Source organism: Podarcis cretensis (genome assembly GCF_951804945.1).
Source record: "Podarcis cretensis genome assembly, chromosome: 17".
Classification (NCBI taxonomy): Eukaryota; Metazoa; Chordata; class Lepidosauria; order Squamata; family Lacertidae; genus Podarcis; species Podarcis cretensis.
In genome coordinates, this window is record NC_137187.1 from 9,430,966 (window position 1) to 9,455,850 (window position 24,885).

The 24,885-nt window shown below is 45.2% G+C and overlaps 1 protein-coding gene and 1 gene segment (V, D, J or C); both read left to right on the forward strand.

Moving 5' to 3' along the window:
* The window catches only part of LOC307206459 (M1-specific T cell receptor beta chain-like), a 51,207-nt gene that overhangs the window by 14,216 nt on the left and 12,106 nt on the right, over positions 1-24,885 (forward strand). The window contains exon 3 of the C gene segment in view: positions 21,407-21,442.
* Positions 748-8,526, forward strand: LOC307206139 (anionic trypsin-like). Its single transcript, XM_079958927.1, has 5 exons — positions 748-803; positions 2,077-2,236; positions 3,959-4,212; positions 5,357-5,493; positions 8,273-8,526. Exons 1-5 carry the CDS (start codon positions 764-766, stop codon positions 8,420-8,422), a joined length of 741 nt encoding a protein of 246 aa, XP_079815053.1. The 5' UTR covers positions 748-763; the 3' UTR covers positions 8,423-8,526.

The window sequence follows — 24,885 nt, forward strand, 5'->3', positions numbered from 1 at the left end:
AGTTACTTATCTCCTTGGCTTGGGGGCCACATAACTCCATTCCCTCCAACATTTCTCTGATGAAGATACGTCCTAAGGAAAAGCGGGATATTCCGTGATCAAATAAGAAACCAGAATGGCTTCTTTAAATCTGGGACTGTCCCTGAAATTTGGAGGGTCTGTGTGTGGGATCTGTAGCTACAAAGGATTCACAACACTCCCTAGCCAGAATAGTGTGGTTATTAGGTTATGAAATTCTCTGTAAAGCTAAAGAAGGTCCAAAGAATGTATGAACAGGGCTTGGTGGTTTGCTCGGCACTGTATATTTCCTGTCCAGTCTGGCCGAAGCTCAGCATGGGCCTGCCATTTATCTGCCATATAATTCCATGCCCTGCACTTCCGATGGGCTTTAGAATGCTGCACTCCCCTGGGCTGGCTGTAGCCCACACAGAACAGGAAACATCAGAATTTGTGATGTTTCATAAGCATCCAAGATGGCGGAAAGGGGGCCCAAGACAGGACTCAGCTGTGTACATTGGCAGAACAACCACACCACCACATCTCAATTCCTAGAAATGTTTCACTTCAGATATAAGGCACCTGGGATTATGTTATCACCTGGGCACTTGCAAGGTCTATTTTAACCAAGCTGATGCAAGACTATGGGAAGTGGAAAGCTGGTGGGACCTTGGGCTGAGGAGATAAGGTCCTAGGGAAGGTATAAATGTGGAGAGATGCCTTCAGAAAGTCCTGTTGTAACTGACGAATCCACTGAGAAGACATCATGAAACTCCTCTTGGTCATTGCCTTCCTGGGAGCAGCAGGTGAGTCTTTCAAAATGCCAGGTTTTAAAAGAATAGAAAATGAGCCCCTGTTTCCAGTGGGTTTTGGGTACTGCTTTGAAAAGAATTTGTTAGCTCTTTTTTATGGTATGTCTGCATATCACCTTGAGACAGATGTAAAAGGTGATTCGTAAATTAATTTATTACAGAGTAATGAAGAGGTTATAAAATAATAGAGTTATTAAAGTCGTAGGTCTATGCTAGGTAAGACTGTTGCTGTAGATCAGGCATAGGCAAACTCGGCCCTCCAGATGTTTTGGGACTACAACTCCCATGATCCCTAGCTAGCAGGACCACTGGTCAGGGATGATGGGAATTGTAGTCCCAAAAAAATATCTGGAGGGCCGAGGTTGCCTATGCCTGCTGTAGATGCTTGAGGAATTTATTCTTTAAGAATTCTAATGTAAAATTATCTGATCTAATACGTGGATTGCAACACAGTGATTCAGTTTCTGCACTTTCCAGTTCTCAATTCAAAAATCATATAGAAACATGTGACATCTCTTTTGAGAGAAAATACTACTACTACTACTACTACTAATTTATTATTTCTACCCCCACCCATCTGGCTGGGTTTCCCCAGCGTCTCTGGGCGGCTTTCAACAGAACATTAAAAACAGAGTAAAACTTCAAACATTAAAAACTTCCCTAAACAGGGCTGCCTTCAGACGTCTTCTAAAGCCATAGTTGTTTATTTCCTTGACTTCTGATGGGAGGGTGTTCCACAGGGTGGGTGCCACTACCGAGAAGGCCCTCTGCCTGGTTCCCTGTAACCTCCCTTCTTGCAGTGAGGGAACTGCCAGAAGGCCCTCAGAGCTGGACCTCAGTGTCTGAGCTGAATGATGGGGGTTCTTCTCGCTCCTTCAGGTATACTGGGCCGAGGTACAGTATACAGAAAATACTGAAACTGAGATGAGATTAAAAATATGCATTTAAAAAGACATATGTTTATATGTGCATCTTCCTGCAGTGTCTTTTAAATACAGTTTTGTATGGGAACTGGACAGAGCAGTCCTATGGGTGAACATATGTAAAACTGATTTGCACATCCTGAAGAACCAGAAATATAGATATTCCTGAGATGTGACCACATGAAACTCAAGGGATCGAGCAACTGCCTCTCCCTTCTTAACCTTAACTTCAAGGCCAGGTCAAGTTATCAATAAGAAACTGTGCCTAATTTGGGTTTTGTTTTGCTTTCCGAAGAATCCAAGTTACTTTGCAGTCCATGCTCATTCTGATTTGTTTTTGTCAGTTGCTCGCCCCTTTGATGATGACGACAAGATTGTGGGAGGATACACTTGCGAGAAGAACTCCGTCCCCTACCAAGTATCACTGAATTCTGGGTACCACTTCTGTGGGGGTTCCCTCATCAATCAACAATGGGTTGTCTCAGCTGCTCATTGCTACAAATCGTGAGTGACTGACACTTCCTTTCTCCATTGCCGTGTTTGTACTGCAAACCCACAAGATTTCAACATTTCAGCAGAGCTGGAGTTTAGGAATAGTAAGAACCAGTGTGGGTTTCGAGGGCTCCAGATTGTTCAGAGTAGACCCCTCTCGTTTTCATGTAACTAAGCAACACCACAGCCTATCGCCATGATGGAGCCATTGGTAGCTGCAACTGAATATAGATTTTGAAAGCATATTCTGTGTCGGTCTTCCAGGACAATGCGCTGAACTAGATCCTGAAGTGTAGAATGACGAAAGCCTTCTATTGATCCAGGAAAGGCAAAAGGCACGATTTCTAGTATTTATACTAGACCCATCCAATCCAGACACTTCTTGCCATCTGTGAAACACTGTCTCACAGTACCCAATGGCTCCCTGGGCCCCTTTGGGGAAAGGGCAGGATATAAATTTAATGAACAAACAAACAAACAAGCATTCCCCTCTGAAGAGGACTCTGAGATCTGAGCATGAAGATTGAGCCACAAAGCAGAAGTTTCTCTGTCTTTCACACCTTTCGCTAAATTGTGTTGTGTACTTAGAGCTTCGCTGGGATTATTTCCATTTTTTATTGAACATAATTTATTTACCACTTCAGTGCTATTTTTCCAGAAAAAGAAGTGCCAGAGCTCAGAAGTGCCATTTTATTGTAGTAAACCTTCTAACTGGTTTACATGAAATCTTGAATCTAATGTGCAATTTAAAAAACAAACACACACACAAAACTTCCAGGGACAGCAGAAAGGCACCACTTATAGTCATTTTAATGAACGAGCTGGCACCATGCTGTTTTTTATTGTACTAATTTGTATGGTTTTAATAGATATATATCTCTGTTGATGTATGTTTAATTGGTTTTTTATGTGTTTTTCTGTGTTTATAGCAATTCATATTTTTATGTCAGGTAAAAAGGTGTGGGGTGTATAAATAAATATATAGCAGCAACAACAACAATTAATGGAATGATATAAATATATAGCAATTATTACTATTATTAGAATTTATTTATTCAGTATTCACAGAGAGAGACAAAGGAATGCAGTTTCTATTAAATAATGGCGTTGCTCCTAGAAAAGTCCAACCCCCTCTGTCTCTCCTATTCTACGTCATCCCTACGGTGGTTGATCTGAGCTTTCTGTTCTGATACTCGCAATGCCCGCCTAGTCCTGGGGGGGGGGGGTCAGGAATGCTTTCCATAGACACTGAATCTATCAGCTGTCTCTCCCCCAATTATTCGTCTTCCTGCTGTTCTTCTCCCAATATTTCCCAGCTTTCCCCCTCTGCAGCCTCTGAACTGTGGCCTTCTGCAAACCACTGTTCTAAATCTATACAGCGGTACCTCTGGTTACGTCCTTAATTTGTTCCGGAGGTCCGTTCTTAACCTGAAACTGTTCTTAACCTGAAGCAACACTTTAGCTAATGGGGCCTCCTGCTGTTGCCGTGCCGCCGCTGCACGATTTCTGTTCTCATCCTGAAGCAAAGTTCTTAACCTGAAGCACTATTTCTGGGTTAGCGGAGTCTGCAACCTGAAGTGTATGTAACCCGAGGTACCACTGTACTGTCCTCCTGTTCTTGGGAAGGTTCAGGACAAGGTGGGGCGGACCCCCACCATTCCTCCTCAGTCCAGCCCCTGGCAGGCCAGACACCGCACAGTGCGCTCAGCACCCTGTCAACACTTGATTTTGCAGCCGCATAGAAGTGAGGCTTGGAGAGCACGACATTATGCAGGTGGAAGGAGGCGAGCAGTTCATCAATTCCGAAAAGGTCATTCGCCATCCAAAGTACAACTCTTGGCTCCTGGATAACGACATCATGCTCATCAAGCTGAGCTCCAATGCCGAGATTTCCTCACGCATCACCCCCATCACCTTGCCTAGAGGATGCGCAGCTGCCGGAACTGAATGCTTGATCTCAGGGTGGGGCAACACTCTTAGCAGTGGAGGTGAGCATGAACATGGTTTAGTCAACCCATCGGCTTTTATTTATTTATTTATTTATTTACTTATTATTAAAACTATCTTTCAGCCAAGGTTCCCATCTCAGCAGTACCTAATTCCACAGCTAGCAAAACAGCTCACTTTCTCGTCGATCCCCAAAGGTCTGATGGGGCAGATAGAAAATATGTCAGGCCCAATTCATAGTGCTGGTTTTGACCTATAAAGCCTTAAACGGCTCAGGACTGCAATACCTCAAGGACCGCCTCTTCCCATATGAACCTACCCAGACCCTGAGAACATCTTCTGAGGCCCTCCTTCGTGTGCCTCCTCCTCGAGAGGTCCAGAGGGTGGCAATACAATAAGGGCCCTTCTCTGCAGTGGCTCCCCGCCTGTGGGATGCTCTCCCCAGGGAAGTTTGCCAGGCAAAAACGATCCTTTTTAACTAGGCCTTTGGTTGACCTGATTGACATCCTATACTCTTTAAAAATGTGGCTCCTTTGGGGGGGGGGCGGATGTTACTGGATTATTGTTTCTATTTTTATTTTATATATTGTGATCTTTTTTGTGAAGCACCCTGAGATCTCTGGGTATAGGGTGGTATATAAATTCAATAAATGAAATGAAATGGAAGCACCCCAACAATTTTGATACCTTGTGAGTTGATCAGTGAAGCCCTCATGCTTTTTAACAGAAGGCTAGAGGCCCACAAATAGGGATGCAGGTGGCGCTGTGGGTTAAACCACAGAGCCTAGGAGTTGCCGATCAGAAGGTTGGCGGTTCGAATCCCCACGACAAGGTGAGCGCCCGTTGCTCGGTCCCTGCTCCTGCCAACCTAGCAGTTCGAAAGCACGTCAAAGTGCAAGTGGATAAATAGGTACTGCTCTGGCGGGAAGGTAAATGGCGTTTCCGTGCGCTGCTCTGGTTCGCCAGAAGTGGCTTAGTCATGCTGGCCACATGACCCGGAAGCTGAACGCCGGCTCCCTCAGCCAATAAAGCGAGAGGAGCGCTGCAACCCCAGAGTCGGTCACAACTGGACCTAATGGTCAGGGGTCCCTTTACCTTTAGAGGCCCACAAAGATAGACAACATCTCTTTTCCCAACATTCCTGGCTTCTTGTCTTAGTTGCACCCCTTTTCCTTTTCCTTCCAGTCAACTATCCTGACCTTCTCCAGTGCTTGAACGCTCCCATCCTCGCTGACGCTGAGTGCCGAGATGCTTATCCAGGGCAAATCACTGACAACATGATCTGTGTCGGGTACTTAGAGGGCGGCAAAGATTCCTGCCAGGTGAGAGGATTCACCTTTAGTTCCATTGCTAAATGAGGAGCTCTGAGCCCTTGAAAATACAGTGGGACCTCGGGTTAAGAACTTAATTCATCCTGGAGGTCCGTTCTTAACCTGAGGTACCACTTTAACTAATGGGGGCCTCCCACTGCTGCTTCCACCGCACGATTTCTGTCCTCATCCTGAAGCAAATTTCTTAACCCGAGGTCCTATTTCTGGGTTAGCGGAGTCTGTAACCTGAAGCGTCTGTAACCCAAGGTACCACTGTAATTAACCACAAAAAATGTTTTGCTGCTCAGCTTTCTTTGGCAGCAGCCACAAATAGTTACAGGTATCCTGTCAGATGTCAGTCCTGAGTGGGAGCAAAGCTTGAACTTTGCATGCCTGGGTGTAGCCAGGATTATTTTTTTTGGGGGGGCGGCCTTTTGTTAGAGGGGGCAGAAATGACGAGATTGGTCAGTTAGTTAAGTATTTCTATTGTTTTACCTGATGAGGGGGGCAGCTGCCCCCCTGCCCCCTCCCCTTGGCTACACCCATGTTTGCATAATACCCTTTGTGTTTATGCTGCTTCCACCATTTTCTGTGGTGGAGGTGGGGATATTTGCTAAGGATCAGGTTGCACACTTTGTCTGAAGGCGAAATCAGCATCTCAAGCAAGAATCACTGCTTGCTTCCTCAGAGGCTGAATTCATACTGTAAAGCAACTATGCTGCAGCACAAGGAGGGGGTAGAAATTCAGTTCAGTTCCCATGTGAAGGCAAACCTACATAATTCACGCTTTCTAAAAGAATACACAAACCGAAGCACAGCTCTCCCCTAAATTCACACCTCTCCGAATATTGCAATGCAGTTCTTTAAGCAAGTCACATAAACAAAAAAATAAATACACACTAGGGTAAAGTGTGTCTAAAAATGCATATATTGGTGAAAATAACGTTTCAAAAATGCAGTATATTGCGGGAAATCGCTTTGCAAAAATCTGTATATTAGCCAGCATTGAATATAAAAATGTGTATATTCAGAGAAATTCACGCAAAAATGCTGATAAATTATCCTGAGGACTTAAAAAACACACAAAACCTTAGGTGGAAATGTGGAGAACTAATTAATTAAATAATAATAATAATAATAATAATAATAATAATAATAATATAAATTTTATTTATATCCCGCCCTCCCCAGCCGAAGCTAACAACAGTAAAATGATAAAAAATTCTAAAATCATTTCATTATAAAATTAATTTCAATCAGATTAATGGCAACCATGGGCTAGAGTTCTGTGAGGAGGGAGTCAGGCTCTGCCCTGGCCAAAGGCCTGGCGGAACAGCTCCATCTTGCAGGCCCTGCGGAAGATGTCAAGTCCCGCAGGGCCCTAGTCTCTTGTGGCAGAGCGTTCCACCAGATCGGAGCCACAGCTGAAAAAGCCCTGCCTCTGGTTGAGGCCAGCCTAGCCTCTCTGTGGCCTGGGACCTCCAAGATGTTTTTGTTTGAAGACCGTAAGTTCCTCTGTGGGACATACCAGGAGAGGCGAACTAAACTTAAGTCTAGAAAATCAGAAACCGAAACTGGCTATTTGGCTCATCGCTTGCTGTAGAGCACATATTTCAACACTGCCATGTTATCTGGGCACTTGCTTGGTGTGACCATTTTACTGTGAGAACGGGAGGACTCTGGTTGCTGCTGCTCTTCTCTTCTTGTGGGGTGGCAGGAGAAGCCCCGAAACTGGGGCAGAGACATGGAGAAGAGAAATTCCCAGAATTCAAGGGAAAACAAGACTTCAATTGATATTTTTCCAATTTTTTTTATTGATTTTCCAAATTTATAACAAACATAGACAAACAAACAAACATACCGTATTTTTCACCTATAGGACGTACTTTTCCCCCTGCAAAAATGAAGGGGAAATGTGTGTGCATCCTATGGGGCGAATGCAGGCTTTCGCTGAAGCCTGGGGAGCAAGAGGGGTCGGTGCGCACCGACCCCTCTCGCTCTCCAGGCTTCAGGAAGCTATCCGCAAGCCTGGGGAGGTGGCGGGAGTTGCTGCCGGGCTCGCAAGGCTTGCGGGCAGCAGCCTGCAGCCTGAAGCACCGCGCAGGTGTCCGCAAGCTTTGCACGCCTGGTGGGAGTTGCCGCCGGGCTTGCAAGGCTTGCGGATAGCAGCCTGTTCTGGGTGCTGGGGTCGGGGGAAGCTTGCGGGGGGGGGGAAAGCTTTTTTTTTATTCATTTCCCCCCCAAAAAAACAACAACGAGGTGCGTCCTATGGGCCAGTGCGCCCTATAGGGCGAAAAATACGGTAAATCCTAACTATAATAATTCCACTTTTGTTAACATTGTTACGTGACTTCCTCGAATCCCCCCCTGGCTGAGTTTCAATGTATATTATTGTAACAGTTTTCCAAAACTAATTTCTCATAAATTTAATTAGTCAGTTAACATCTTTCTTTTCATATCAACTTTAGACATATTATTCTATAACATCACATATTTAAATCCTAAGCCAATCTGGTACTTGCAAGTAGTTCTATTTAAGTTATCTTAGCATATGTAGCAAAATAGTCTTTAAATTTCATCCATTCCTCCTGGTACTCCTCCTCCTTCTGGTCGCGGACTCCTCTGGTCAGGTCGGCTAGCTCCCAAAAGTCCATCACCTTCATCTGCCATTCCTCCACTGTTGGCACTTCTTGCGTTTTTAATCGATATTTTTGCTGCCGTACAAGGAAAAGCAACATGACCTGGGCTGCATGCATGCCATATTTCACTTGCAACCTCTTTTGTCTCGCAGGGGGATTCCGGTGGCCCGGTGGTCTGCAATGGCGAGCTCCAGGGCATCGTTTCATGGGGAATGGGCTGTGCTCTCACTGGCTACCCCGGAGTCTACACCAAGGTCTGCAACTATATTGACTGGATCCAGGAAACCATTGCTGCTAACTAACACAGCAATTCCTCCTCTAGTTTCAACATACTAGCACCCTTTCCTTCTCATGTAATTCGTCTTAATAACAATATAAAAAAAAGAATTCCAAGGAAATAAATGAATACAGATTACTAAACCTATCCTGGTTCGTGGTTGTTTTCTTTTCACCACACTCCAATCAAAGGGCATATCTGCGCTACAGACTTTTATCGTGGCACTTTTCACTTTCATATTTCCACTTCTTTTTAACCTATTTATAACGTGCATTTCTTTATTTATGATGATTCCTACCAAGACGATTTACAACTAACATTCAATTACAAAAGAACTCTTAAAAAAAACTAAAAGGGGAAAAAAAAAACACATTTAAAATGTTAACATATTAGAAACAGCATCACACTGTGCAAACTCAGATTTTCTAACCCTAACCCTTTTAGAAGTAGGTGTGATTTTTTAAAAAATATATTTCTTTCCCCCTTTTGTTTTAATGTATGTACTGTACATGGGTTATTGTTTTCTGGTTGGTTGGTTGGTTGGTTGGTTGGTTGCAAGTGGCTTTGAAGAAGAAGAAGAGTTTGGATTTGATCACTACCCTAAGGAGTCTCAAAGCGGCTAACATTCTCCTTTCCCTTCCTCCCCACAACAAGCACTCTGTGAGGTGAGTGGGGCTGAGAGACTTCAGAGAAGTGTGACTGGCCCAAGGTCACCCAGCAGCTGCATGTGGAGGAGCGGGGAAGCGAACCCGGTTCCCCAGATTACGAGACTACCACTCTTAACCACTACATCACACTGGCTCTCAACACTGGCTTTGAGTTGCCCTGGGCCAGATAAAGCAACCAACAAAATAAACAAATATCCAACAGGAAAAGAATATGAATTTCAGGTGACTTATGTACAACAACATTACCATGCTGCAATGCAAAGATCAAATTTAAATTCCACAGTGCTTCCTTTTTTCTCGTCAGTGCCAGACCCTCCGAGTGTCCCTATTTTCCAGAGACAGTCCCAGATTTACAGAAGACATTCTGGTTTCTGATTTGATCCCAGAATGTCCTGTTTTTACTTAGAACATCCATATTTTAATTGGAGAAATGTTGGTGGGTATGGAGCTATGCCATCCCCAAGCCATCTGAAAGCAGTTTTTTAATGTTCATTAAACATTATGGTTTTATATATGTTGGAAGCCACCCAGAATGGCTGGGGCAACCCAACCAGATGGGTGGGGTATAAATAGTAAAATATAGTAGTAAAAGGTAAAGGTAAAGGGACCCCTGACCATTAGGTCCAGTCGTGGCCGACTCTGAGGTTGCGACGCTCATCTCGCTTTACTGGCCGAGGGAGCCGGCGTACAGCTTCCGGGTCATGTGGCCAGCATGACTAAGCCGCTTCTGGTGAACCAGAGCAGCGCATGGAAACCCCGTTTACCTTCCCGCCAGAGCGGTACCTATTTATCTACTTGCACTTTGACGTGCTTTCGAACTGCTAGGTTGGCAGGAGCAGGGATCGAGCAACGGGAGCTCACCCCGTCACGGGGATTCGAACCGCCAACCTTCTGATCGGCAAGCCAAAGATGTCCCTATTTTCATCAGAGAAATGTTGGAGGGTATGCAGTGGAGGAACTTAGACTAAGATCCTTCAGTCTGAAGGCTGCTTGTTTGTCTTCCATCTTGGGAAGGCAGAAATTCTGCATCAGCCTTTGATGGATACCATGTGCAGAGTCAGGCAATTTGTTAGTTCTCTAGCTAGCCTTTTGTTCCCTGTTGTACGTGGATTTAGTTAATGTATCAGATTTATGTGAAGAATATCCCGCAATAACTCTGTCCCCTGCTTCAAACCGATTACAGTTGGAGGCTTCCCTCTGCTGGACGCTTTAGGGACTTCTCCCCATGAAAAACACAAAAGCTTCCATGGGTATATACAGGGGGTGTACAAAAATGTCCCTGCAAATCAGGAGTGGCTGTGTAACCCCCTCCCACTTTAGAGAAGTAAACCAGGTAGGATTGCCATACGTCAGGAAAATCCCTGACACGCAGTGGCGTAGCGTGGGTTGTCAGCACCCGGGACAAGGCAAGTAATTTGCGCCCCCTAACCCGTGGATTTGCGCCCCCTAACCCTAACCCCCAGATGCTGCGCCCGCTCGCCACGTTTCTGGCGCGGCCAAAGAGTAGATGGCAATCCACCTGTCTGCCTCTCGCCGCCTACCACTTCAGGAGGGTGTCAGGACGCGAAGCCATCGGAGGCGCCTCTGGTCACTCCCCCTGCAGGGAGAGTCAAGCAGGACCCCGCGCACCCCACCCCCCAAAGCCTTTCCACGCTCGGTAAGGTTGGCCAGAGCAGCGCCCCCGCTCCACCCCCCCCCAACGCCGGACACGTTTCCCTTCTCCAAAGAGGCAGCTCCCTGCCACCTTCTTGGCCAGATCTTCGCCCGCCTCCAACATCTGGCATAGCCGTGACTCTCTGATCGCACGTCTCTCCACCCCCGCTGCAGGCACGCAGAGTGTGCCGCCCCTGATCCCCAATTTTGGCCTAAGCTGAAAAGGGCACATTGGATCACCCCTCGTCCTGGGGCCCAGCTGAGCCCCTGGGTGCCCCCACTGCCGTCGGCGGGATGAAGCCTTTGGAGAAATTTCTGAAGAAGCAGGGGTCTCACTTGGCTGCCCGGGCTGGCCCCGGGAGTGGTGGGCAGCTGCCTCGCAGGCAAAGCGTCTCCAAGATCCTGCTGCCCGGATTCCTCGAGGAGCCCCCCGAGGAGCCCCCCGAAGGAGGCACGGACACTGCTGGCGATGGGCGATGGCTGGAGTTGCGCCCCCCCCATTCCTCTCTGCGCTCCCCAACATCCTTCTCCTCCGAGGAGCTATCCCCAGGCGGTGGCGGAGGAGGCGAAACCCAGCTCAGCCGGCGTAAATCCCCTTTGGAGAGAGAGAGGGGTGGAGATTCTTCCCTCCCCACGTCTGCGCCCAGCAAAGCGAGGCGCGCGCCCTTGGCCCCCGCAGGGCTTTCCCCAAGCCGACGAAGCATCCCGGCTTGCTTGCAATCTGAATCTCTCCTGTTTCCTCCGCCAGCCCGCAGCCTCTGCCTCGTCTCCTTCGCCTTTGCCACTCCGTGCGCCCTGCGCGCGCGCGCCCTATTCGCCAGGCTGCTGCTGCCGCTGCAAGCGGGAGTGAGCCACGTAGGGGCAGAGAGCTGCGAGTGCGCCCCCCAAAATGTTGCGCCCGGTGCGGCTGGCACCCCCTGCACCCTCCCACGCTACGCCACTGCTGACACGTCCTGGTTTTCAGGTGTAACAATGGCGTTGGGGGTGTGTGTGTGATTTTGCTTAGTTGGCAAAATGTCAGGGGAAACCCAGTTGTATGACAGGAAAAAAAAGTTCAACAATTTTGGAGTCTTCCTAAAAAAAAAAAAAAAAAAAAAAAAAAAGCCTGGCACTGTCAGGAATTTTACTTTTTGAAATATGGCAACCCTAAAACTAGGCTTCCCTCTGGGTTCACAGTGGAGCTTACAGATCTGTGGGTTGGCCCATGAAACAAACACAGATTCGGTCACCTCTCCTGCCACTCCTTGCCCACGCTTTAGGTGGGCTGTCTGCCAATTTTATTTCTAAACTAGCACATGTATTTGTTCATTTAAAAATTTATTATGCTCCTCTCTCCACTTCCGTTTCGACTTTCCTCTTTAAGAACAGAAACATTTCTTCAAATGTCAAAAAATACCAGGGCTGTATGTGGGGCCCCAATCCAAGGCCTGATCCTGCACCTTGGAGTGGCCTGATATGACCTGGGATATCAAAGTTGTCAGGATCTATGAACAGTAATGTTTTAAAATTCCTCCTGAACATTAAATAATGATGATGATCTTTTGCAAACCGCTTTGAGGCTTCCCACCCCTCCCCCAATCAATTACAACAATATAAATGTTATGAAATGAATAAAACCAATCAATGTTCACGTGAATTGCATGGCTCAGCATGACAGCAGATGGCAGTATGCACAGAAGCCTTTGCCTCTTCAAGAGAAAGAAACCCTCTTAAAATAAGCCAGACTGGTAGAAATGTTGCAGATGGGAGCATGTGTTGAAAAAATGTTTGCAAATACATTCAGTCTGTCAATCAAGCGTTTATGGCAGTCCATCAACCAATTTTTTTAAAAAAGCACAAAATGACAGCCTTGGTAGAATTGAGTGATAGTTGTTAATACTGACTTATCATATCATACTGGAGAGAGATGACAGCGTTCACATATTTTGCTACCTGCTCCATCAAATATTAAAACACGCCAAGAAAACGGGCAGAGCATGTATTTTACCCATGAGCGCATTTGTGCATTAGTCATGTGGGTGCAGGGATGCAAAATAATTGGAGGAACTGAAAGTTGCAGCACACTGTGTATGCTCTGAATTAATTGAAATTGCCCAACCCCTTAGCCAAAGACCACCTGAAAAGCATCATACACATGTCACATTAAGAGGCAGTCTCCCACAGAAACTTTGAGAGTGTCTCCTATCTGACAAGATACAGTCGTACCTTGGTTTTCAAACAGCTTAGTTCTCAAACGTTTTGGTTCCTGAACACCACAAACCCGGAAGTGACTGTTCTGATTTGTGAACTATTTTTGGAAGCTAAACATCCAACGGCGCTTTTGCGGCTTCCAGTTGGTTGCAGGAGCTTCCTGCAGCCAATCAAAAGCCGTGCTTTGGTTTCCGAATGTTTTGGAAGTCAAACAGACTCCCGGAACGGATTCCATTTGACTTCTGAGCTACAACGGTACTTGAAAATGGCCACTGATTGCATTACTTAGCCAGTGTGGCTATTCTTTTGAGATGGTAAGAATCCAGGTCACAGACATACACTATTCATACACAAAATATCCTCTTAAGACAGGATTTGAAAAGTACTACTGCGAAAAGTTTCTCCAAGATATTTCCTTCTGCAGAATAAATATTTGGGGTTATTAAGATGGCTTCTGGATTGCTCTCCTGTACTATTTCAGACATGTAGTTTATATCCTTATGTATGTGTGTTTACCTTGTGCACTGATGAACATTTATGTTGTTTTTGAGACCTTAGAATTCTTATAACACTAGGTATAGCTTGGGACTGAATCTTTGTGCCATCATAACACCACAAGCCATCATTTGCTCATGGGGGGGAACGGGACACAATAGGATTGCACTATAAGTATGGATCCAACCCACAGATTCTACGTCCAAAACCCACAACAGTGTTAGAATTCCTGATCTATGATTGCAGTCATGGGACTTTTGTCTTTCACATGACGATATGTGTTTTGACTCCATAGAGTGGGAAGTGACGGAGACAGGATAATAATAATAATAATAATAATAATAATAATAATAATAATAATTTAAAAAAAATTATTTATATCCCGCCCTCCCCAGCTGAAGCCGGGCTCAGGGCGGCTAACAACAATCAAACAATCAAATAATCCAACATTCTAAAAACATTTCGTTATAAAAATTAATTAAAATCAAATTGATGGCAACCGTTAAGCAAAATTCTGTGCAGGTTGCCAGAGGAGGGAGTCAGGCTGCACCCTGACCAAAGACCTGGTGGAACAACTCTGTCTTGCAGGCCCTGCGGAAAGATGTCAGGTCCCGCAGGGCCCTAGTCTCTTGTGACAGAGCGTTCCACCAGATTGGAGCCGCAGCCGAGAAAGCCCTGGCTCTAGTTGAGGCCAGCCTAACCTCTCTGTGGCCTGGGACCTTCAGGATGTTTTTATTTGCAGACTGTAGGTTCCTCTGTGGGGCATACCAGGAGAGGCGGTCCCGTAGGTACGAGGGTCCTAGGCCGTATAGGGCTTTAAAGGTTAAAACCAGCACCTTAAACCTGATCCTGTACTCCACCGGGAGCCAGTGCAGCTGGTATAGTACTGAATGAATGTGATCTTGCAGCGAAGACCCCATAAGGAGTCTCGCCGCATCATTCTGCACCCGCTGGAGTTTCTGGGTCAGTCTCTAGGGCAGCCCCACGTAGAGTGAGTTACAATAATCCAGTCTGGAGGTGACCATCGCATGGATCACAGTGGCTAGGTCAGGGCGAGAGAGATAAGGGGCCAACTGCTTAGCTTGGCAGAGATGAAAAAATGCCGCCTTTGTTATAGCTGTAATCTGTGCCTCCATAGAGAGGGAGGTATCAAAGATTACACCCAAACTCTTAACGGACGGTGCTGGCACTAATTGCACCCCCGCAAGAGATGGGAGTTGCCCCCTCAATCCCATATCGTCCCGTCCCAGCCAGAGGACCTCTGTCTTTGAAGGATTTAACTTCAACCAGCTCCCACGTAACCATCCAGCCACAGCTTCCAGACATCTGGTCAGTATGTCTGGGGCCGAGTCAGGATGGCCATCCATCAACAGATAGAGTTGGGTGTCATCAGCATACTGATGGCAACCCAGCCCAAAACTCCGGACAAGCTGGGCGAGGGGGCGCATAAAGATGTTAAAAAGCATCGGGGAGAGTATCTCACCCTGAGGCACTCCACACACCAAGGAGTGGCGCAATGACAATTCCCCCCCCAAGCGCCATGTTTGTGTTACTGTGTTCTTTTGTTACTGTGTTACTGTGTTGTCTTTTGTTCTTTTTCTCTTTGTTGTCTGATGCTAGAGAGAGAGAGGGAGCCATGTTGCAGTACTCCGTGTGTGTAGATTAGCCAAAATGCTGAGTTGCTGAGGTCTGTTACACAACTGTGCAAACTCTGCAGATCTCTAAGTGTGCCGGTGTCAGTTGGCATCAGTCGCTGTGATGTTCGGGCTGAAGAAAGCTTTTGAAGCTCCCAAATGATCGACCAGGAGGGAGGGAACATGCCAGTCGGGCATGTGTCTCTGCCAGAGTCCTCCTTGAGTGTAGACTGAACTCCTGACAACCAGGACATAGGCTTTGTTGTGGTACTTCCCCTTTAACATTTCATTCAGCTGCATGGGCTCTTAGGGATGGTTTCTGGGAGTGAACCAAGATGCCCTGATTCATGGGAAATGGGGTGTTTGCACACTGAATGCTTTGAATGTGGGGAGTGTCACCTACAGAGGCCAGAAATCCAGCACGAGGGCAAGCCAGGCCACATGTTAGGTCAATGGTTGGGCTCTGGCGTTCCATTGACCCTACTTGGCACACTTGAAATGGCCCCCGGATTGTGTGTGTATGTATTTTGTGTGTGTCTGGGTGGGGTGTGTGAGAGATTTCCAGTGCCAGCCATGAACACCTGCCCATGCTGGCATAGCGCAAGGCCTACTCTCAAGCAGCAGAGTCCAAAGAGATTATTAATAAACTAAGAAGGACTTGACATATCTTGAGCTATTGTCGGCCAGTTTGAAAAGGGTGGGCACAGGAAGTACTGACATAATTTCCTTCACGGTCTGTGCCAGGAGTTCACCTCTTTCATCATTCGAGCTCAGTTCAGTGTGCAGATCAAATGATGTCTCAACTGCTGCTGATCCTTTCGTGGCTCTTCGTGCCTCTTTGTAAGAGGGAGAGGCGGAGAGAGAGAGAGAGAGAGAGAGAGAGAGAGAGAGAGAGAGAGAGAGAAAGAAAGAAAGAAAGAAAGAAAGAAAGAAAGAAAGAAAGAAAGAATTAGGCTGGTGAAAGACTGCTTTTAAAATGTGAAAGTGGTGGGAGAGACATCTGCCCCATGGTAGACAGATAATTTCTTTCTGCCCCACTGTCACTTCTGATCAAATAAGTTTGGCAGCTTTTTAAACTACTAAAATCCACAAAAGCCTGATTAGAAGAGTGGGGTGAGTGGGAAGACCCCAGGCAGAGACCCCTTTTTCAAACCATCTTTGTCTCTCATTTCTCCCGTCTTAGCAAACAAAGGGTGAAAGAGAGAGACCAAGTCATGGATGGCATTTTTTACGGATAAGTTATATTTTCTTGGCTGTTGAGTAGCTCGTGTTCCTGATCACCAGGACACCAGATACAACCTACAGCCTTTCTGATTGCATCCTTTCCTTGCCCCCGATAGTTCTTTGCGATAGAGAACAGCGCTTGTTTCTCTCCCAGACTCCCCGGTGGGAAGTAAAGCAGCTTGGAGACATGGCCAAAATGAATTGCCACCAGATCGGCATAGACCACAGCTGGATGTACTGGTATCGGCAGCCGGCAGCAGGAGGAGAGCTAGAATTCATTGGTATCCTGGTTAGAGGGACTCCAGAGCCCTCTTTTGAAGACAGGTTTAAAGGCGGGCGATTCACGATGGGAAGCGAGGATAAAAAGCACTGCTCCCTGCAAATCAGCGAGCTGAGACCTGAGGATGCTGCCAGGTACTTCTGTTCCTCTGGAGCAGCACAATGCTGCAAACCTTCAACTGCTCCCCACAAAAACAGTCCTATAGGGTGGCAGTGAAGACCTCAGGAGTGAATGTTGTCCCTTCAGGCCTCTCTGTTTGTCCCTCAGGAACACTCGGCTCAGCCAGTTGCCTCCAGGAGTGGACTTTGGTAACCTTTCGGAATATGCTGCTCTGTGCAAGGTCAACATTTGTGCTCCAAAATGGATATTCTCAGTTATGGATCTTCTCCATTTTGCACCCCCTTGTCTCGGTGCCCTGCCCAGTGGAACTGGTAGATATCTATATCTATAAAGATATAGAATCTGGATTCTATATCAACTTTGTTTCATAAATGTTAGGCATTTGCAACTTTTGTGGGGGCTTTCCTCCCCCCCTTGGCAACTTAAAAGATGTTATGATAAGGAATAATAATGTAAAGGTGGTAACTAATTTGATCTCCTCACCTCAGCAAAAAACAGTAATTGCAAAAAAAAAGCGGGGGAAAGCTCACCTCTTACTATTTATGAATGGACTGAAAAGATTTGGTCTGTGTTGATCAAGATCAGATTAGCCTACTATGACAGAATGCAATAAATGTACCCAGTAAATTCATGGAGAAATGAGTGTTAATTTCAATAACAATGGAAATGTGCAGCCATATGTTGTTTTCAGTTTATTGTAAAGTTATTATGTGGAAACCTTGTAAACTTATAAAATGCTAACTAAAAGAAAAGGGTGAGCACTGGTTCACAAATCAGTCCTTACTTATCATCCTTTAATCTTTTTGTGAGACATGTGTGTTTCTCTCTCATCTTATTAAAAATGAAATTATTTTCAGAATAATTATAAAATGTTTCTGTAGACTGGTCAAACACGGCTTGATGACATCACAAATACTAGCCAATCGACACCCTCCATAGCAGGCTTCCCCTACCCCCTTGGTTCAAATTAAGCCATATTGAAAACTTGCAAAATTCCATCCACTCAAACTTGCTCAAGGAAAGGAAAATGATTTTTTAAAAAGGAATGTAATTGGGGCACTTATTCAAAACTTAGTTCCGCGCCCCCTTCTCAAAAAAAGATTACCTTCCACAAACTTCCACTCACTGACAGCAGGAATGCCCACCCAACCCTGTAGCTCTGTATGACCTTCGACATGTGCTATTATATATATTCACGCAAGTGGTATAGTGATGTGAGCTGAACAAATCAGGAGGCAGCTTGTGCAAGATTTTAGCCCCTCCCCCATGAACCGGAGAATCAGATTGGATTGGCTAACAGGAAATAAGATACCACCTTAAATAAAAGTGGCTTCTTAAGAGAGAATTGTTGCGTTTTTTTAATCATCTCACATAGAAGAAATATTTTCCACCCAGGTATACATGCATCGCTGAGCATTTAATAACAATTTGAGTGTTTGGCTCTTTAAAGAGCTTCCTCAGGAATCCTTATTGGAAGGATTGGGTACCTGTCTGTTGCGTAGGCTAGGATTATTATTTCCATTTTGCCCATGAGGTAAAATCTGAGCTGGAGAGTCCTCAGTTGCATTCTGACCCATGTAATAAGTGTATCCTTTACCTTTTCTCTGGTAAATGTTTTGTTTTTATTCTGTACAACTTTTCTTTAGAATTAAAAGCTCATTTTTTTCTGAACAGGAAGGCAGGCAGATATCTCTACTTCTAGTTCATCACTCATCACATGCCCCTGAAGACTATATAAACTATATATGGCAGCTGGCATAGCAATAAGGAGGAGAAGAGGAAACACAGGTCACTGTGGCTTCCTGAGCCGAGGAGCCCCCTAAGGAAATTCTGTGTCTGGTGACATGTCTTTGACAGTTCCCACCAGTTCTGCCACTGTTCCCTGACTTGGCTGAAACCTTCATTTGGCTGTTGGTGTCTTTGGTGAAACTCAGGGAGGAGTCATTACTGTATGAGAGTAAATCATTGTGGGGACAGGGGGCTCACAATGATTCATTTCTTCAAGAGGCCTTTACAAAAACCCTCCCTTGCTTAACAAATGGGCTCTAGCCAGGGTTTCACAGCAGATCTAACAATGCAGAACTTCACAGCCTTTTCAGACTTGGGAGCCACCATTATTTCCAATCGAAGAACCACTTTTAATATTTGGCCACATATTTTATTCATTCCTTCATTTATTATTATTATTATTATTATTATTATTATTTCTGGAATTTTTGTCCCACGTTCCTAACCCACAAGACTTCCAAAGTGGCCCAAAACATCTTAGGTGTCCTACTCTTTCAGTCCTTTCCCCTTCATGCATCATTCTCACTCTCTATGCCTCTTCCCCCTTAAAAACAATTACGAAAAGAAGATGGCATTTGGTACCCCTGGAGTGACCCAGCTGAGGTTGCTGGCATGAATTCCAGTTCTGAATCATGCTCCATCATTTGAAGAACACTGGGGTAGAAGAACCCACAGAGACCGTCTGTTTATTGGATTTCTCATGAAAGATGGAGCTGACTAAGTCTATAATCTGCTCAAAAAAGGATAAAATTCTCACTACTTCCATTAAGGGTGGATTTCGATAATCACCTCTCTGCACAATTATTGCCCTCGCAAGTTTTTAAGGTAGGTTTTTAAGTGGTCCAGTTGTTGTGATAGGTTGTTTGAATTCACTCTTACTAAATCATGTCTCCTCTCACAGTGACCCTCTTTCTTGTTCTAGGAATCTGTCCCTGAGGGAATATCATTCTGAAGACCCTGCTCTCAAAACACACTACAAGACAAGGTATGGGCAATATTACCAAGCCTGGTAACACAGTGTTCCAACAATATCCTGTATTTTGGGAAAGGGACTCGACTTACTGTTTTAGGTAAGTACTTCTTCAACCATAACTTGAAATATTGAATAATCATTCCCTCATTTCTGGGAACTGTAGTTCTGCCAGGGATAGGGAATATTGCTCAGCACCCTCATTAAACTACAATTATTTGGAGGAAAGCATGGCAGCTGAACTTCCACGAGACCAAACTAAATGTGTGTGTGTGTAGTTTAGACCCTTTCTGTCTGAAGACACCCCCTCTTCCTAGACCACTATTGGGCAAACAATATTCCCTTCAGTTTGTTCTCTAGAGCCTTAAGTTTAAACAAATCGCCTCACTCCTGAGCATATGAGATTATTTTCCAAAGCTACATAATTGATTCTTTAGACTGCAGAATATATACTTCGGTATGCACCCTTCCCCATTTCAAACTGTCTTTTAAAAAAGCGATGATACTGAATACTGTAAGGAGAGAAGCATTATACATAAAATAGGTGTTGTAGAATGTCTTGGCTTAAAATATAAATAGAACAAACAGGTTTTACAAGCAAGGAAGAGTCCTGTGACTTTCTTGGGTCAGGCTGCAGTGCAATTAAATGCAGGTATATAGGGGAACCAAGAAAGAAAAAGTTTGCAGAGTGGAGCTAAAGGGGCATGCCACAGAAAAGGCAGCAGCAGTCCTGTCTGGCACATTTCCCTACAGCTGACCTTTGCTTCTTGGCCACACATCCTAAATCTCCCAACTGAAGATAACTTTTTGTGCATCTGCCAGAGACAGGCTCTGATCCATGAAAGCACATGATACACCATAAATCTATTAGTCTTCAAAGTGCCACCACGAGACTGGTTTTGCTACAGTAAAATCTAACATGCAGATGCCCCTTTGGGACTTGGTTGATCCATGGGTAGGTTTGCTAGATATCTTCTCCACTTCTTCCATAGTTATCTTGGAGAAACAGAGGGAGGTCAAGATGAAATTCTATGAGATGAAATGGGTCTGGAGGCAGGGCAGGGTGGAGAGAAATATTCTGCAGGTTTCCCCACCTAAAGATAAAAAGTCCCATCATTTTCTGAAAACACTGTTGACATGGTTTTGTTTTTATCTTTGCCGTATGAGATAAGTCACTTGTGAGCTCCTAAATCACCCTGTCTTGACCAGAGATAACTTCTCTGGGAAATTTATTCTTGTTGCTCTGTTTAACACTGTGTCAAACACCCCACTGAACTTTGGCCAAGGAACCAGGCTGACGGTTCTAGGTGAGTTTTTTTATCTCCCTAAGAAAATTCTGTTAGTAGAAACTAATAAGGAACACAATTTCCAGGAAAGGTTTTCTGTGTGCAAGCCCAATTAAAATCCCCTACTCAAGAGAAGAGTTATGTTTGTTTTGGAGGACATCCAAATGAGCTGTGTCCCAAGACTACAATCGTATCCCAATTAGTAAGAAGCTAAAAACGTGCCCCTCTCACAAATGCAGAGAATAAGCAGAGTTATAGAATTGTAGAGTTGGAAGGGGCCCCTTTGGTCATCTAGTCCAACCCCCTGCAATGCAAGATTTTTTTTTTTTACCCAGGGTAGGGCTTGAACCCATGAACCTGAGATTAAGAAGTCTCATGATCTACCAAGTGAGCTATTGATATGCTCAAGATTTAACCTAAAAATGGGAGTAGGAAGAAAGAGGCATCTTAATCTGAATCAAACAATGAAAATCCTGGACGTACGTTAACCATAGAGGCTGCAATTTCATTCTGCAAGGGTCATGGTCAGGAAACACAGTTGTACCAGAGGAAATTAGGACGTTCCTTCCCAACCCCTTGTTCATTTTTTGGCTGGCAATTGTTGGGCCAGGCAGGTCAGGAAAAGGCGAGAGAAAGGCAGTATCTATGTTAGAAAACGCCATTGTTTTTAGGTGATGGCTTTTTCACTGTGTACTCTGAAGCTTACTTTGGGAAGGGCACTCGACTCACAGTACTTGGTAAGAAAATCCATGGTGAATTGTTTCATTTTCTGTATTGGAATTGGCTAATTGTGACAGAGGTTTGTAAAAGCAAAGGGGTCTGGGATGTAGGTCCTTTTTAAACTGTTCCCTAAAATGAAATGGGGATGTTGTGAATAAGCACACCTACCAAGAAAATTTGTTAGTCATCAAGACTTATTTTGGATTCCCCTGAGCAGCAATAGATGTTTTTGCCTGAGGAGCAATCTCCAAATTCACTGGCAATTTTGCTCCAGGAGAAGTTTGGGGACTACTTAGGTTGGTGTGTGTACAGAAGGAGAGAAAGAGTTTCAGCTAATCTTATTCACACTTATTTGGCCCCCTTCAAAACTCCACAGGTGTTTTGCCTGAGGAGGAACTCTTAAATTCCACCTCTGTTTGAAGCAAAATGTCTGTGGCAAGTCTCCAACGAACCATTTCAGTGCAGGAACAGACTGGCTAAATAATTAGTAGGGACATCCAAGAGAGGTCTTTTCATTCTCCGCAAGGAATAACTCTCCACACCTGTGCATCACTTGGTGTCTTAGCACCTGATTACAGAAGGCTGGATGTGATAAAGCGAGGGAAATTGTTGAACTACAGTTCCCATCAGTACCAGCGAGCTTGGACAGTGCTCAGAAATGATGGGATTTGTAGTCTGGCAACATTTGGAGGGCTAAATGTTCCCCACCCATGTGGTAAAGGCACAACTAAACCCAAGTTGTGCTGATTTTTTTATAAAGCTGGGGGAGGTTTGAAGAAAGGGGGGAGGGGGCTTGAATCCCTCTTTTCTCCATGCTCTCTCCATGAAACTGCTTCTCTCCGGCTGCCCCCCCCCAAAGTGATTACTTCCATTCATGAAGCTCCACTGGGAGAAATATTGCTGGAGAGAAGTGATTTCAGAGACAAAATGAAAGTGTGGTGGAAAGCTCTGGATAGAAGTTTCCATTCCTGCCTGCCAAACCATGCTTTATATCAGGGTTTCCCAAACTTTCCAGCTGTTTTTGGACTACAGTTCCCATCATCCCTGACCACAAGCCCTGCTAGCTAGGGATGATGGGAGTTGTAGTCCAACTACAGCTTTATACCATACCTTCACCCACCTCTCCCTGCTTTGTGGAGACTTTGGGTGGTCAGATGCATTGCCCAAAGGGATGACAAAAAGAGGCGGCCAACTTGCTTGGAATTTTATATGTATAGATGCAAATTTATAAAATAAGTTTGCATAATTGGACAGCCCTCAGGTAGAAGACACCTTCAGACACAGGACTGTCCTCCAACAGCCCTGAAAATAGACTATTGGTCACCCTAGAAGGAATCGGTGGCGACCCATTTCATGGATCTCTGCTGATGTCTCATCAACCTTGGCTCTGAATTTTGATATAGCTTCACTGAGACGTATTGTGTGCAAAGTCGTGTGAGCATTCTATGAGATAGAATGAAACGGTGTGAAAATTCTGTCTGGGGGTGATAGGTCCTTCAAGTCCCATCCACACACATGCAAATTATCACAATCCTAATGTAGTAGCAGATTCCATGCTCAGAGAGCATGCAGGTGACGTTCTCAGCTCATCTATCGTTGTCCTGGAGCCTCCAAGGAATTAAAGGGCAGAGGGGGAGGGGGAGAGATGTCAAGAAACAGATGCCTTAGGTAAAAGTGTGCTCTGCAATTAATTTTTGTGACAGATCAGGAGGAAACAAATGTCTCTGCCTTCCAACAGAAAGCCTCATTTCTTTTCATGTCTTATCAGCACTGGGTAACTTATGAAGTAGTGGCAGAGAGGAGGAACTTTGACAGAGCAGCTTTCCAACTGTAGCAGACAGAAGATTACCTTGTGGGGAATCAAAGTGGGGTTATTTCATGAGCTGGTTGGCTGTGCAAACACTGATCCGTTACACTTTGGAGCAGGGACCAGGCTGACGGTATTAGGTAAGAAGACGAACCTTCTCACAAACCTCTGTACTGAAAAAATGGTAAATCTAACATTCTTTCGAGTTCCACGTTGCTGTCTTAACAAAACTATATATATATATATATATATATGGTGTGGCACAAATTGGCTGACCTGCGGGAAACCTTCTCCTCCTAACAAGCAATTTGGCTCCAAACACTGACTCCATAGCTGTCCCAGACAGAAAAGAGAGCTTTGTTAAACAAAAAAAATTAGGAATTGGTTTGCCCAAAACTGTACTGAGGGCTCAAAGGTTGTTGTTGTTGTTGTTTAGTCGTTTAGTCGTGTCCGACTCTTTGTGACCCCATGGATCAGAGCACGCCAGGCACTCCTATCTTCCACTGCCTCTCGCAGTTTGGTCAAATTCATGCTGGTAGCTTCGAGAACACTGTCCAACCATCTCGTCTTCTGCCGTCCCCTTCTCCTTGTGCCCTCCATCTTTCCCAACATCAGGGTCTTTTCCAGGGAGTCTTCTCTTCTCATGAGGTGGCCAAAGTATTGGAGCCTCAGCTTCACGATCTGTCCTTCCAGTGAGCACTCAGGGCTGATTTCCTTCAGAATGGAGAGGTTTGATCTTCTTGCAGTCCATGGGACTCTCAAGAGTCTCCTCCAGCACCATAATTCAAAAGCATCAATTCTTCGGTGATCAACCTTCTTTATGGTCCAGCTCTCACTTCCATACATTGGGCTCAAAGGTAGCCACAGGCAATCCATTGCACATTCTGAAAGCTGACAAAGAAGGAAAGAGCAAAAGGCCAATATCTTAAAGCCCGGGGGGAGAGAAGAGAGAGACAGAAGCAGGAAATATAAATGTGTTAGCTGGACTGATGTGTCATAGAAACATAAAGCTAGAAGAAGGTCCTCTAGTCCACCCCCTGCAGTGCAGGAAACCTTTTGCCCAACGTGGGTTTCGAACCCATGGCCCTGAAATTAAGAGCCTCATGCTCTGCCATCCACTCCAAACAGCAGAGGATGAATATGATCAGAATCTGCACATTTTTCAGAAGCCCTCCTCATCTACATAAACAAGGCAGTCATTGATATAATACATTAGTAGTAAATAGCATAACCATGGTATTTAGAAATACAAGCACCGGAAAGATGGGAATTGTGGCTGCCCGTACCTGCAACCATCTGGTTTGTGGGTTACAATTGACCATGCTAGTGTATATACCAGGACAGTTGTCTCTCAGCCTAGTGCCATCCAGATGTTCTGCGCTCTAGCAGCTATTCACCCTGGCCAGCATGTCCAGTAGGCATGATGGGAACTGTAGTCCCAAACATCTGGCGGGCAGAAGGTTGGGAAAGCCTAGACCATGGGTAGGCAAACTAAGGCCCAGGGACCGGATCCAGCCCAATCGCCTTATCAATCCGTCCCGCGGACGGTCCGGGAATCAGTGTGTTTTTACATGAGTAGAATGTGTGCTTTTATTTAAAATGCATCTCTGGGTTATTTGTGGGGCATAGGAATCCATTCATTCCCCCCCCCCA